The sequence below is a fragment of the Talpa occidentalis genome, unplaced genomic scaffold, assembly GCF_014898055.3.
Source record: "Talpa occidentalis isolate TD23 unplaced genomic scaffold, MPIMG_talOcc4v2.1 talOcc4.8, whole genome shotgun sequence".
Taxonomy (NCBI): Eukaryota; Metazoa; Chordata; class Mammalia; order Eulipotyphla; family Talpidae; genus Talpa; species Talpa occidentalis.
In genome coordinates, this window is record NW_023605194.1 from 110,011,945 (window position 1) to 110,027,564 (window position 15,620).

General features: G+C 49.9%; 1 protein-coding gene across 8 annotated transcripts in view; it reads left to right on the plus strand.

The window, feature by feature from the left end:
• Positions 1 to 13,601, plus strand: part of ZNF827 (zinc finger protein 827) — a 150,682-nt gene extending 137,081 nt beyond the window's left edge. Inside the window, exons 10-15 of one of the 8 annotated variants that reach the window (XM_054690368.1) lie at positions 1,292 to 1,463; positions 2,412 to 2,578; positions 8,728 to 8,919; positions 9,269 to 9,446; positions 11,375 to 11,407; positions 12,744 to 12,778. In XM_054690368.1, the coding sequence (XP_054546343.1) occupies positions 1,292 to 1,463; positions 2,412 to 2,578; positions 8,728 to 8,919; positions 9,269 to 9,446; positions 11,375 to 11,390 (725 nt within the window). In that variant the 3' untranslated portion in view covers positions 11,391 to 11,407; positions 12,744 to 12,778. The other 7 variants (XM_054690365.1, XM_054690369.1, XM_054690372.1 and 4 more) reach the window with 7 other exon arrangements.
• The last annotated feature ends 2,019 nt before the right edge of the window (positions 13,602 to 15,620 follow it).

The following is a 15,620-nucleotide window of genomic DNA, read 5'->3' on the forward strand; positions in this document are numbered from 1 at the left end:
AGTGGTGGAGATGCTTGTATCCTGGCTTTTCAAGCCATTTTCCGGGCTTATTCAAATAAGGCCCTGAAGGGTTTTGATTTGTATTGGAAAGACTCAAAGTTCAAGTGAGATTAATGAAAAGAGATAATAATACACATTGATGCACATCCAGGTAAACCCCCAGATTCTGGGAATCCACTGCCCTGATCTTGAGGATCCAGGGGGTGGGGTTGTTACCCCTCTTATGTGGTAGATGGGAGCAGGAGGGGAACAGAAAACCAAGTGTCCCTTCCTGTTCTGCCAGCGTTCATTACCTTTACGGTCCAACGACAGCACCGCCTACTCCTTTTTCTGTAATTTTCTCGATTAAGCAAATGAATCCAGAAGCCGCTGTGGAAACTGTGTTGAAACACTGTCAGCTTTATGAGCGGTTTCCACTAAGAAATTAATTGAAATTTTTAATTTTATGTATGCAAAATGAGCGTTTCCTCTTAGATTATATCATGCCATCCATTTTTTTTGTCTTTAATTTCATTAGTTTTTCATTTCTTGGCTGACCCGGGCCTGGAGCTCAGGGACAGTGACCGTTTCTCTTACAGCCCCATCTCGCCCCTCAGCCCCCGCCTCACCTGGCCTCCATGGTGTGTGCAGCCATAAGCGTGTGCCCGTGTGCACACCCAGCGTTCATTTAGCCTCTTAGGAGCCCCCTGACCAGGAAGGAGGGGGGGGCCTGTGGATGTCCCTGAAAACGCAGGTGGTCCCTTTGCTCTGGGTCTTTCTTTTACTTTTGAAATTAATACAGAGGGACTTGCTGGTGGGCAAAGACTATTTCCCCCCATCCGCGTCCCCCTGAACCTCAGAAAATTGACTTTGTTTATGAACGTCTGCTCGTTTGTAGTTGTCCGTTTTGTCTCATCATCCACTGTGATTCCTTGTTTCATTCAAAGATGAAAATATTTGTCTGTATTTTTCTGACTAGCTTTACTCTCCATAACTCCCTCCAGCTCCTTCCATGTTGCTGTAAACGGGACATTTCGTCTCCCTTATGGCTGAATAGAGTCCATGGTGTGGCCAGCGCCCCTCAGTGGCACTTAGCTTGCTCCAAAGTCCTCGCGACCGAAGCCCCCGTGCAGCAAACCCTGGGGTGCTCCCAAGCACACTTTAGAGATGTCCAGCTCGGGGGGTTCCTCTGACCCCATTTGAAATGAGACTTGAGCCCCTTCCTTGATACCGCAGCGCGGGCTCTTGCAAAGTGTTGGGATGGCCTCGTGGGAGAGTGGTTTCAGGTTTTTCCTATTTCTTGTCACCCCAGAGGAAAGAAAATACAAATGCCACTTGTGCCCCTATGCTGCTAAGTGCCGTGCTAACCTGAACCAGCACCTGACCGTCCACTCGGTGAAGCTGGTGAGTACGGACACCGAGGACATCGTCAGCGCCGTCACCTCCGAAGGCAGTGACGGGAAGAAGCACCCGTATTACTACAGGTGAGCAGCCGACGCCCCTGCCGGCCGCTTCCCGGACGTGCTCGCGCCTCCCTGCCCGTCTGCCAGGGCGGCCGGGCGGGGCCCACCTTCCCGGGGACATAACAGCCTGGGGTGAGCCCCTCTCTTGGCTTAGGGTGGCCTCGTAGACTCAGTGGAGAGGGAAGTGGGCTTGGAAGTGGCTTTCTGGGGTGGAACTTGAGAGAGTGGCGGGGCTCTGAGGAGTGATCGCGTTCAGTCTCCACAGCTGGGACACTCCCAGCTCTGAAGCGCCCACCTCCCTGCCTCCTGAGAATTGCAGGAGCAAAAAAGATGAGGGAAAACAGGCCTGAGAAAGCACTGCCTATTTTTCCTGGTCTGCCTTGTCCTCTCCTAGCTGGAACTTTTTTCCCTATTCACCCACGATCCATATCCTGTTTGGTTGCGCTCAAATTCCAAGCTGCCAGCTCTCTACCTAATCTTGCCCAGGAGCCAGGCCATCCGGATGGGTGGCCTCTGTCAAGAAGGTCACGGACCGGGCTTATTGCTCCAGGTGCCAGCGGGCACCCGGTCTGTGCTTTCCATCCACCCGGGAGCTTCGCAGAGCCTGCGAGAGGCCGGCCCGCCGCGCGGGGCACTCAGGTTGACCACCCGCGCCGCACCTGCTGGCCCAGAGGAGTCCGCTAGGTGATGGGCGGCATCTGGAACCTGTAATTTTTAATTAACTTTATGATTACTTAGCATCGCGATAGCATGTATGGGATTGTTACAGTGTGCTGGCACTTAATCCGTTTGGCACGGTGACCACTTCCAAAGCACCCCAGAAAGCAGGAGAGTGTTCTAGCCCCAGCCCTTTGGGTGGGGAGAAAAGGTGTGTAAAAGCCCCGTCGCTTGTTTTTCCCCCTTGGCGTGGCCACGCAGCAGCGGCCAGCCTCCACTCAGCGCTCTGCCCCCTCGCCCCTCCTCCTCTAGCTGCCACGTGTGCGGATTTGAGACCGAGCTCAATGTCCAGTTTGTCAGCCACATGTCGCTCCATGTGGACAAGGAGCAGTGGATGTTCTCCATCTGTTGCACCGCCTGCGACTTCGTCACCATGGAGGAAGCGGAGATCAAGGCTCACATCGGCACCAAACACACAGGTGACCATCCCTCGGCCCCCTCACCCTTCTGCGCTCCGGCCCCGGGCACCCAGGTGCCACCCACCTGGCAGGAGCACCCTCATCGCCATGTGGCACCAGCAGGAAGCAGGGCCACGTGTCCCTGCAGCCCCCATACCCTGGGCCAGCTCAGCCGCTGACCCGAAACACCCCGAGTTCACACATGGCGGAGAGCTGTGGAGCTGCTTGCCGGGGCCTGGGCCTGGTCGCTGTAGGGATGTGCGTGCTGGCCGGCCTTCAGCCTCCCTACAGCCCCGCAGTGTGAGGATCCTCTACAGCGAGACGCAGGCATAAGGGGGATGTGTCAGCTCTGGGCAAGGTCAACGCTAGGATGTGACGCCAGAATGGCACCCAGAGCCGCTTCTCCCGGTGCTCCCCCACCCTGCTCGCTGCTGTCTGGCAGGTTGTGCAGGAGCAGGAAGCTGATTCCCCTAAAATAGCCGAGCGTCCTCCAGGCTGTGGCCCAGACTCGACGGCACGAGTGTCCTCGTGGCGCAGGGACCAGTGACACACAAGGACTAACTCAGCAAGGACAGGCCACCGCCCCCCCACCCCACCCCACCGTGTGTTCATGGAGCTTATCAACTCCGAGCCCGGCACTGGGTAGGCCCTGCACATCCTGGGCCTTGGAGGCTCCGCGAAGGGAGCTGTCCTGAGAGTTGTGCTGACATGGGCACGGCAGAGGGGTATCTCCAGGCTGTGCTGTGTCGGCTCCTTGGTGCCAGCGGCCACAAAGGCTTGTTTTTGTCAGTAAATCGAGCGGCTATAGCTTGGAGGCCTGCAGAGAGCCGTTATGGAAGTGAGGCGGTGCTGTGTGTGGAGGTGGTCATCTGGCCCTAACCACGTTAGCACCGCGGGCAGCAGGTGAGCCGGGAAGAGCCACGCAGAGACACACTAAGTCGGCATTTCTGCGGAGCTGGTGGAAGGAAGGGCCAGTCCCGTCTTCCATCCCAAGGTTTCTCATATTTTTCTTTTTCTTTTCTTTCACTTCTCTTCTTCTAACCCCAGTCACCCCAAAGTATGCCTAAACTCAGCCCAGAACCTTCCTCCACCCTCCCACCCCACAACCTCTCCCCTCCACAAACCCTGGTTTCCAGCTCAGGGAAACCATAGAAACCAGAATGGCAAGAATCCTTAGAGTCTAATGACTTAGCATCACCTCCCTGTCATGGATGGGAACTTCGCCTCTACAAGTACAACGCGCCGCCTAATTGGCACCGGGAGCACACAAAGTGCTGGTGCCCTCTGTGGCGGGGGCCCCTCACTAGCTAGGCAGAATATTCTCATTTGCAAGGAGAGCCAAGGGTGAAATGCATTAAATACCGTGGATGCCTGGAACACGGCTGCTGTTAGGGAATGAGGTAATAACCTATTTTATAAGCCAGAGACACTTGCACTTTTTCTTTCTTTTTTAAGGGCCAGATAGTTAAGTATTTTAGGCAGTCGGGCCATACATTTCTGCCACTGCTACTCAACACTGCCTTTGGAATTCAAAAGTGGTCACAGACAACAGGCAAAGGAATGGGCATGGTGGCGGGCACTGTGCCAATAAAACTTTATTTACACAACAGGAGGCTACATTTGGCCCCAGGGTTATAGTTTGCTCACCCCTTTCATAAACTAATGGTCTCAGTGTTCTGTATTTAGTTATTTTGAGGTCTTTGATTTTAACCCAAAATATGTTGATCTGCATCTGTACATTAGTAAGGTGTCTTTTACAGAGTCATGATACAGAGCAATGTGTGTGGCAGGCCGAACACATACATGTGACACCATACACAATGCAGAACGTGTAATCTGTGCTCAGTGATGTGCTTGCTGAGACTGGGGAGCGCGTGTGAGTCACTGCTGTACCTCTGGCGCCTGCCCGGTGCCTGCACAGCATACGAGGTCTGTGCACGCTTGCCCGCCTACACACGCTTGGGTGTGCTAAGGAAGGAGATCACTCAGGCATGGCGCTGGCTTGACCTCCAGTCTGTGGCCGCCTTTATACAGTCGATGTGCAGAAAGAAGTAACTTGGAAGGCAGAGAGCACGTGTTACGTTCTATATCCTGGGCCTCCGTCTTAGACAGGGAGCATAGCAGCTCTTCTGGCCTCTCTGGGCCTCCATCCAGCCCTTGAGTCATTCCATGCACAGGAGGTGCATTTAGATTGACCTGGCCTAGAAACCGGCATCTTCTGCTTCAGTATCCTGGGGACCTGCATTGCTTTCCTGTTACCTCCGTGACACTGTCATCATCAGGATGTACTTGAATCAACAACAAATTTTTAATAGTTTCCGCAGAATCCATGGGCTTTCTCTGCCTCCTGACTAGCTGCCTCATCGAAGGCACCCTTGTAAAAAGGGGTGTGGGCCAGGGGGATCCTGAGGAACTATCCTGAGCTTAGGCGTTTTCCACAGAGAACCTCCTCACCGTCTCTCCATTCCTGGGCTCCTTGTCCCTACAGAGAACGCAAGTTCTCCGGTGCTTGTGACTTCCTCTGTGCAAATTTTACTGCAATTTTTAAATGTTGCAGGAAGTGACAATGAGGAATATGAATAGCTCATTGGGAAATATTGTCCTCAATAACTCCCCTCACACTGATGCCAAAATAAGTGCCAGATGACTCAGAATCTTTTAACAAATTGGCCCTAGGAAAGCTTGAAAAAATAGAATATTTATCAAAGTTGCAGAGTGAGAAGGTATAAGTGATACAAGTCACAAAGGAAAGAATTGAGAAATTTGACACATAAAAATTTGTTTGCAAAAGAAAATATGAGAGAAGGAAACAAAAAAAATCACTGCCTGAAAAATGTATTTATTAAATGACCAAAACACTGATGTATTTACTACAAAGAAAATTCAAATAAACTGATTAGAAGCCCATCAGGTAACTAACTGAAGAATTCACTAAGAACATGAATAGTCAGTTCATAATAAAAGAAATGAAAACTAATCACTTAACGGGAGAAAAAATGTTTAACCTCAGTAACAATCAAATTAAATTCAAGAGCGGTTAATGTTGTACCTATTAAGTTAGAAGACCTATTACAGTGATTTGTAGTGTTTTATAGTGTAGCCTTCTGTTGTCAGGTGCTGATGATATTTAGGGCTTTGGCCTGGCAACATGGTAAAACTTTTGGAACCTAATTAGGTAGTACATACCAAAGTACTTGAAAATGTGATCCAGTAATCTCTATTTTGAGCATTTATCCACAGAAATGAGGGGGAAATCAACCAATGGAGTATCAATTTTAAGTTAAAAAATATTAACTTTAATTTTAAAGAAATACTTAGAGAAAGATAATGGATTTAATACTATCATTTAAAACTATTATTTCATAATTATTTTCATAATTTTTTGAGAGCCAACCATGTGCCAGCTATATAAATCAACATGGGGAAAAGGGTTATATTTTACAAATATTACATGGTGATTTTGTAATAGAACAGCAATAATATATTCTTCTATAATGCTTTCCATGAGCCAGACATTTTTCCTAGTGCTTTCCATATAAAAATTTATGAGATAATTTAAATACCTCTTTGAAGGTCATACAGCTCTTAAGTGGCACAGGTAAGATTCAGATGCAAGGATTCTGGGTGGAAAGCCCTCGCTCAAAGCCACTAGATTACTCAGAGGCAGGGATTTTTAAAAAGAGATGCTTTCTTTTTCAAAACAGGAAAATAAGTATACACCAAAACTGTAATGGTGTTGGTTTTGAGGCAGCAAGATGGTGATTATTTATGGTTTCGATTTCTCAAGTTGGAGTGTTTTATGAAAGATTTAAGCTCCTTTGAGTTCTCCTTGCTGGGCGGTCCCAGGATCCTAGTAATGGGTGAGGCTGCACTACCTGTGCAAGGGTGTAGTTCAGGAATCTTGTAGTGCAGATGGTAAATGACTACGTGGACCAGAATGAGCCTTGGATGAAACCAGGAGGGCACCCTGGCTCCTCTCTACTGATAGAGCAAAAACAAACAAACAAACAAAAAAAACCAATGAGGACTGAGATGAGAAGCTAAGAAAGATAAGCTTAAAGGCAGATTTCCCTCTCTGTGGCCTCCAGGAGCTTGTGTATTTATAAAGGTATTGATTCAGGCAATGGTGGCCAGTGCCCTAAGGTCCAAGGTACTTGAGGCTATTCTTAAAGATGGTAATTAAAATGAATATGTCCTCATTGTAAAAGCTAATTTAAAGTAATCGCTTGCAATAATCTGTTGGTAAGAACAGCCTGAAAGGATGGATTTGGTGAAGCAATATCAGGGTGTTAGCACCTCATTGAAAATATTCTATTTGACTACAAAATTAACTAAATTGGTTAATTTTTTTATATGTATCCAAACAGGCAGGATTATTAACAAAGGGGAGAAGGGTAAAGAATGCTTGCACATACACAAGTGGGCAGAAAGAGCTGCTTCCAGTGGGACAGTTTGTTGATAGGTATGTTTAAAGGGAGGCCTCCATACTTGAGAGAAGAGCTGCTGCTGCTTTGCAAAGGAGAAGGCTGGCGATGAGGAGGAGCACCTGCCTAGGCACAGGTGGGCAGGAGGGTTGCTGCTAAATTGGTTAAAATTCAGTAAGAGACTAGTAATAATGATGTTAGCTTTCACGTGGCTTCCTGTACAGGGGCGCTGTTTCAAGGCGTAAAGCCAACCTTCCTCATGGGTCAGTGAGTGCCTGTCTGTACAGAAACTGGGTTAGTTCTGTTAGGAAGATTTTAAAAATTTTTAACTGAACTAAGAATTGTTTGCCCTGGACCTAAGTGTAGTTCTCTCAAAAAAAGAGTCTGAAGTCACTATAAAAACGAAATCTTTTCAGGCCTCCCTGGTGGTGCAGCGGTTGAGCGCTGGGCTGCGAAGCTGCCCGCAGCCTCTGCAGTGCCGGTTCGATCCCCGGCCGCTGGGAGAGGGTCCCACATGGTGCGCAGACCTCTCCTGCCGCATCTGCTGCTCCCCTCAGCAGTGTTCTTCGGTCCTTCTGCCTGCTCTGCTCCCCGCTCTGGCTCTGGTGAATTCTCTCACCCTCCCAAGCTTCTGACTGTACCCAGTGCTTGTATAAATAAATAATTAATTAATTTAAAAAACAATCTTTTCTCCTTATTCCTTGTTTAAAAAATGCTTTTTTAATTAAACACGTAATTTATGGTCGCTAGAAAATTGTGAAAAACAAATAAAACAAAGCATATAATGCTGGTGATTTCCCTCTTTATCTGTGGCCATTAGAGCTTTGCTCACTTTCAGACTTTTGTACCTATCTGTAATATATGATTTATTTTTTCATCTCCTAACATAGGAAGTTCATTTTTGGAGTTTACAATCATTAATTACTTGACTGATTGATTGGAAGAAACTGAAGCAAAATCTTGTATTTTTCACCTTAACCTAAAACTGCGGGGTTGCATTGAATTGGTTTGTGGACAAAATTAACATCTTTACAATAGTGTGTCTCCTGAGTCCTGAACAATGTAATATTTTTTTTTATCACAGTGTACCTTCAATGTTATTATGCCACTTCATATGTATTTTAAGAACCTCACAATAGCATATGTCATTTTTCTCTCCCCAGACTTTAGGTTATTGTCAAAAAAAAAAAAAAATATATATATATATATATATATATATATATATATAATTTTTGATGCCCTTAGATGTTAATGGCCTAGTGGCTTGTTTACTCCTGGCTTGGAGGCAGAGCCCAGTGTACTGATGAACGCCTTGGGTGGCGGAGTCAGGCCAACTGGAATCTCTGTCCACCTCTTCCCAGCCCTGCGACCGCAGCCAGTTTAACCTCACTGTGAAATGGGGGTGATTCCTAGGATTTTGGGAGACATTAAAATGAGATAATGCATTTAAGGCTCAAGTCAGTTCCTGGGATCTTGTAACAGTCACATTCACTCCATCATAGAGATTGTTGTTTGTTTTAATTATAATAAGACCTCAATAAACACTTGTCAAATGACTGCAAGCGCACAGCATCACCACCACAGGTCACTGGGACCTCGCCTCCTGGGTTGGGGGGGTGACTGGTGTTGCTGGAAACATCCGCTTGTGCCCCCAGCGGTGGCATCACCCTGAGACCCAATTCCATCCCCTCCCCTGTGGCTGTTGCTCTAAGGTTTTCATCTCCAAAGGTTATTTTTCTTTTTCAGGGGAAGACAGGAAGACACCCAGCGAATCAAATAGCCCCTCTTCATCATCCCTCTCAGCTCTGAGTGATTCCGCCAACAGCAAAGACGATTCAGACAGTTCCCAGAAAAACAAGACTGGGAACAACCTGCTGGTCATCTCTGTGGTGCCTGGGAGCCAGCCCTCCCTGAACAGCGAGGAGAAGCCAGAGAAAGGTAAAGGAGCTGTGGGTGTGCCTGCCCCACCCTCGCCACTCCAGGGGGTAATCCAACCTTGAAAATAAGTCCTTGAGAGGAGTGATATTAGGCAAAATGCCATTAGACCTAGGAACAGCATCATATATAGGAGCTAAAATTTGCATTTCCCTTTCACTTGATTTGCATCCGAATATGGGGTGGAAGGATGGGGGCTATGGCACCCTAACTGTGTGTTTAACGCCTTTTAGCACAGAGATTCAGGGAACAGCACCTGGAAGGGTTCAGCTGGGGAGGTGGGAGAAGAGAACCTCTCCACCCTCCTGCCCTCTGCCCCCTGCACCTGTACACCCAGCTTCGGTCCTTCCAGGGTTCGAATGCGTTTTTTGCAACTTTGTCTGCAAGACGAAGAATATGTTTGAGCGCCATCTGCAGATACACCTCATCACCCGGATGTTTGAGTGTGACGTGTGCCACAAGTTCATGAAGACCCCCGAACAGCTGCTGGAGCATAAGAAATGCCACACTGTCCCCACCGGTGGGCTCAAGTAAGGAAAGCAAGTACAGAACCTTTTACTGTGTTGTTATTAAGTGCCCTTCCCCCACCCCTACCCCGTCCCCTCCCCTGAAGGTCGTGGGGTCCTGGAGAGGGGAAGTTTGGCATGAGAGGAGTTAGCCAGTTGGATAGGCATTAGACCTGCCCCGCATGCTCAACAGAGGTCAGCAAGAGATGCACTTCACAGAGGGCGTGTCGGAGCAGCTGGGCACACACGGTAACTCGTCCTAGCTGCTGGAGTTTTGTTCAAACTGGATGTTAATGGACTCAGGGGTTAGTGCCCCAAGAACACAGGGTTACACTGTCACTTCAGTTACTGCCGATTTTTTAGATGATTTGCCACAAATCTTTTAAGCAAGCATTTCAACCACCCATCGCTACCCTGCCCTCAAAAATTGGAACTGCCCCAGGTTGGCAGGAGGCAACATTTTACATGCACAGAGCATGTGTGTGCCTCGTGTCTTCTGCAAACATGCCTGCCACCTGCCCAGGAACTGGAATTGGGATCTCCCTGGTTTAGACGTCATGAGATCTGACATTTCCAGTCACGTGTTATTCATGGATCCCCAAAGACCTGGATAGCGAGTGTCATCCTTAACCAATATTTGCAAGAAGCTCTCCGGTCAGAGGCGAGCCCAGTAGGTTATTACTCAGCACACGGTGTATCTGGCTGGATCATAGGCGCCAAGGAGCACGCAAGGAGTGAAACGTAATTTCCACCCTCAGGGAACTGATGTCCTGGCACTACCAGAATTCAGTCCTCCTCTGTGAGTCTGAGACCAGAATCACTGCTGGTCTGCTCCAGAGAAAGACGCGATGTGAACGGGCTCAGAAAGACACAATTGTCAAGGCCTAATGACCCGTTTTTAGCTGAAATGATCATGTAATTAAAAGAGGGAAACATTACATTTTGCTTATTACCAGGAAAAAAAAAAAAAACCCTTTTGTTTTAGAACATTTTTGTGCGTGTAACTCAACTTGCAGAGAGGCAGCAGACTCCAGGATGGGCAAGGTGGAGAGACCCAGAAAGGCCCAGAAGTGCTGGGACCACGTGGGGTTGGCTCCACGGGGCTCTGTCTGGCCAGGGGCGCCCTCCCCAAAAGCTGATGGGAACAGGAGTCGGGGAGCAGCGCCTATTTTGTCACAATCCATTTTGTTCCACTTGGGGTGGGGGAGCGGCTAGCTGGGAGGGGGGAGGGGGTACCATGGGTTGGGGGAGGGCGGATTCCAAACAACCCATAAACGGGGCATTCCCAGCAACTGCTCATTTGGGGATTCGACTGGGTTTGTGCCCACTGACCCTTTCTAATTATTTGTGAATTCTTATTTTTTTTGAAAAAAAAGTTTTTAAGAGCCATTTTCTGTGGTTGGCCTAGCGTCATCGCCCTTCCCAGTAGCCCAGTCACACCCATTAACTGCTGCCCAGTCCACTTGTGGCTTTGCCATTAGCCTTTCGTGGGGACCGAAGGAGTCCGGAGCCTCGACCCCTGGGGGAGAATGCCCAGGGAACGCTGATGTTTTCCGGTACAGACACTTCCCATGCGGTGCTAACAGTCCCCTGTGTAATAGTTTATATTCTAGGATGGCCAAGTAGAAGAATACTTGGGAAAAATTGATAATGCCTTCTGGCTATATACAGTGAGTCTTTGTTTTGTTTTGTTTTGTTTTCCCTTTGCCATATCAGAGAATTCATTTGCCTGAGAGCGTGTCTTTACGATAAATCACGGGCGCACGGACCACCCTTAGCACTTTGCCTGAGCAGCGAAAGAAAGATTGAGCTGTGGGTCACAGAAATGTCCTTAACGTGAAACAGACCGCCGCTGTCTAAATTGCTTTTCTGTGATGGAACTGCTTGTACTCTATATCCTGTTCGTAATGCAGATCAAATAAGATTATACTATTATTTTTCTTTTGCCGTAGCTCAGGACAGTGGTGAGTTTCAGACTCCTCTAGGTAAGGCCCAGCTTGGCGTAGGGGTTGTGTGTGCACCTGACCTGGGAATGGGCTTTATATTTCTCTCGTGTGCACTCTTCTGTGAGCTGAGGGCCCAGGGCTAACGGCGAGCTTGGCGCTGAGGAGCAGTGCACGGTGCACTGGGTCGTGGTGGGCTCTGCTGAACACCTCTCCAAACCCTCAGGGGACACTCACGCCCGCCCCAGGTGCCGGGCCAGCGCTGAGGCAGCCACTTCTGCATTTGCATCCTTTTTGTCAAGAGAGCACACACGCCACAGCCCTCAGAGCAGCCACTGACTGCAGCCTGGCGGCCTCTCCCGGGAAGCTGCGCAGACTTGTAAACACGTCCTCATGGCTCCTCCTGCCCCTCCGCACAGCCTGGAGGCGGGGGAGTGCGGCCTCTCTGCACAGAACGAGAGCCGAGCCACGAGGGGCCCCTCTGCCCCAGGGTAGATCCAGTTAGAGCCCGGCCAGGCGACGGAGCTGGGGCTGACCTGCCCCCATGACACGCGGAGGCCAGTCCAGTCTTGCACGGGCACCTCCCGGGCACTGCAGAGTCACGGGCCTGCCCGCGAGCATTTACCATCCAGTCGGATTATTTCTGTGATGGGATCATGTACAAATATCATCGTCAAGCTCCCGAGAGACGTGTCGCCCTCCCTCCTTGTCCCTGGCTGGCGGCTGGTGGGTGGGCCTTCTTCTCCCGCCCCTGTCCCGGCCCTCCGCCCCCTTCCCTGCTAGATTGGGAGCCAGGCCAGGAGACGGGTGAGGGGCCATCGCTCTGAACAGACACTCACACACTGACACACACACAGGCCTTCTCATCCTAACCCCCCTTAATCAGCACGATCTGACCCCTGTGACTTTCTGTTTGCTGGAGGTAGCTCTCCCCTTATAAGCTGTTCTTTAAAACTCTTAGCCTTTCTGCGTGTGCTTGGTGTGGTGCATGAAAAGTCAATTCTTTGTGTTGCTCCCAGCTAGAGGGGAGGTCAGGAGGTTTAGACCTCAGCTGTGTCGGGGGGCTGGGAACGGGGAGGGCTCCCAGGGGTTGGTGGGGTGTCCTGGGGAGTCCTCCCCTTTCTGTGCTCGCCTTCCGAGGGCTGGTGTCCTGCTGTTGCAGCCAGGAGACCCAGGGGAGGCTGAGCGTGCCTCCGGGGGGGGCGCCTCCCTAGTGGGGACTGCTCTGTCAGCAGCAAGAGCAAGGAGGGTCCCCTTCCCCCCCCAGAGAGGCGGCAGGGCCGGGCTGGGCAGGGGGCAGGACAGGCTGGAGAGGAGGGTGAAGGCGGGAGCTGCGGAAACGCGGGCTGAGCCCCTTCTGGTTGCTTCCCCTCGGCAGGTGCCCATTCTGCATTTATTCCACCAACCGCCCCGCTGCCATGGAGTGCCACCTCAAGACCCACTACAAGATGGAGTACAAGTGCCGGATCTGCCAGACGGTGAAGGCCAACCAGCTGGAGCTGGAGACGCACACCCGGGAGCATCGCCTGGGCAACCACTACAAGTGCGACCAGTGCGGCTACCTGTCCAAGACGGCCAACAAGCTCATCGAGCACGTGCGGGTCCACACCGGGGAGCGGCCCTTCCACTGTGACCAGTGCAGCTACAGCTGCAAGCGCAAGGACAATCTCAACCTGCACAAGAAGCTGAAGCACGCCCCCCGCCAGACCTTCAGCTGCGAAGAGTGCCTGTTCAAGACCACCCACCCCTTCGTCTTCAGCCGCCACGTCAAAAAGCACCAGAGCGGGGACGGTCCTGAGGAGGACAAGAAGGGCCCGTGTCCCGCCCCCCAGGACCCGGCCGTCCCCGGGGCCCCGCTTCTGGTGGTCGGGAGCCCCCGGAATCTCTTGTCTCCCCTGTCGGTCATGTCCGCCTCCCAGGCCCTGCAGACCGTGGCCCTGACCGCCGCGCACGGCAGCGGCGGCTCCGAGCCCAACCTGGCACTCAAGGCCTTGGCCTTCGACGGCTCCCCTTTGCGCTTCGACAAATTCCGGAACTCGGATTTTGCCCATCTCATTCCCTTGACAATGTTGTACCCCAAGAACCACTTGGATCTCACATTCCACCCTCCCCGACCTCAGACTGCGCCTCCCAGCATCCCCTCGCCCAAACACTCCTTCCTCGCCTATCTCGGGCTAAGAGAAAGAGCAGAGACTGTCTGAGGGCAGCCGGGCTCTGTACCAAAAACAGACAGACAGGAAGAAACAAAAACCCACAAAACTTAAACACAACCCCAGCAGGTGTATGTTGCTGCAAAACCCGCAGGCCCCGTCCGGGGTCTGAACACGTGTACTGTAGATCTTTAGCAAGGAATAGAGAATTGGCCTGTGTGTTACCTACCGCATTGACCTGAAAGCTGCTTTCTCCAGTCTTCAGAGAGGTGACCTGCCGCATACTTCTACCTTCAGAGGCATGCCTCCCACCCCCAGCCCTTCGCCGTACTTTTCTCTGAAAAAAAAAAAAAAAAAAGGAATTTTGTCTTGTTAAAAACCCTAAGAGAGTGTCCTTAATAGCAATCAGCACTTGTAAGCTTATCTACTGGTGCATTTTGTTTTCTGTTGGGTGAATGGGGTGTGAGGACGTCTGGATTCTGAAAGCTAAGACTGTGTGTCCCGTGCCATTTTGATTGCACATTCTTTGTACTGGATTCTTTAACCGCCATGAACGTTCTCCCCCTGGGTGGTTCGTCCACTGCAGCCGCTGTCCCTAAGCTCCTCCATCACCTCTCCCTCTCTATGTTATGGCTACGGAGTGGTAGGGCCTGGTGCTCAGTCCCGGAAGGAATGGTAGGCTCTACAGTGCTGCTGGAGATTTCCGCCAGGGCCCCGGAGACCCTGCACGCCCGTCTTCTGTGCTGACGAAGGTGGGAGGAAGAGCCCCGTCTGGAAGAAATATCTTGCAGCACTGCAGCTGACATCACAAAACAGAGTGTGTTTTGTGTGTGCCCCCGGCCTACAACGGTTGCGGGCCACATACACAGTGCGTCATTTTTTTAAGGGCAGATTATATATATATACATATATATATACACATATATATGTATATATATGATGTATTAATTCAGTGGTTACCATTTGTTTGCAGGAAAAAAATAATTGTATGAGTGAAAAATTTTATGGTTGAGAAATCCAGCCAAGGAGATTAAAAGGGGTTTGGATACACTCTGGGTATAAATGCTCAGACTAAAAAAAAAAAAAAAAAAAAAAGAAACAGCAGTTTTGCACAGTGCTTTGGTCTTGCACTAGTTTTTGTTTCTCATCTGCAGAAGAAAAAGAAAGTAAAATAAAAGGAAGAAAAATGTACCTTTTATATGGAACAAGGAAACTGTATGTTTGAAAATCTAGTCACAACCTCTTTGACATTTTACGGCCCAACAAGAAGGTGCTGTCGGTCAGGTGCAGTTACGCCCCAGAAGTCCCCCCTGTGCGTGCAGATGGCCCGGCTACAGCGGTGCTCACCGCGGTATTCATGACTCTCTATTCCATTTTGTTAACGCCTGGTAGATGTAACCTGCTAGGAGCCGACTTTATACTTATTTAAAAGCTCTTATTTTGTGGTCATTAAAATGGCAACTGTGTGCAGCACTTTATTGCAGCAAGAAGCAGATGTGAATTGGTGGCCCAGCCCTTTGCTAAACCCTGAAAGGTAAAGGGTGGTTTAAAGAAAGAAAAGGAACGGAATCTTTGGCTGAATAGGATCTTTGCTTGTATTTTTAAGGCAACAGAATTTTCAGTATGGAACAGGCCAAAAGAGCAGGAAGAAATGTGCTTTGTATAATAATGGGAAGTTTGGAATATAAAAGTTTATATATTATTTATCTATTGAAGAACTGGTGTATAGGAGAAATGCTTTCTTACTGCGTTGCTGTTTTCCATCAGGTGTTATCTAGGGTTGGGATTTTTTTTTCCATCCGTCTCACCAGGGGAAAGAAAGGCATCCCTCATTTTCTTCCTGTAGTCAGTTCGTTCTACTGAGAGCCCCTTGGGATGGGTACAGTTCTGCAGGGAGCCAAGAGACTGTGCTGTCTGTCCACACCACGGTCCACCTCCAGGCCCCTTTCTCCCCCCAGACCTAGCAGGTGTGCTGCACACTTCCCTCCGCCGCAGTGGCAAACCTGTTTACACTAAGGAGATGTCCCCGGGGTGGGGAGGCTGAGCCAGCTAGGGGGACCTCCCACATCCTCGGTCACTCTCCAGCAGAGACATTCGTTGGCCGA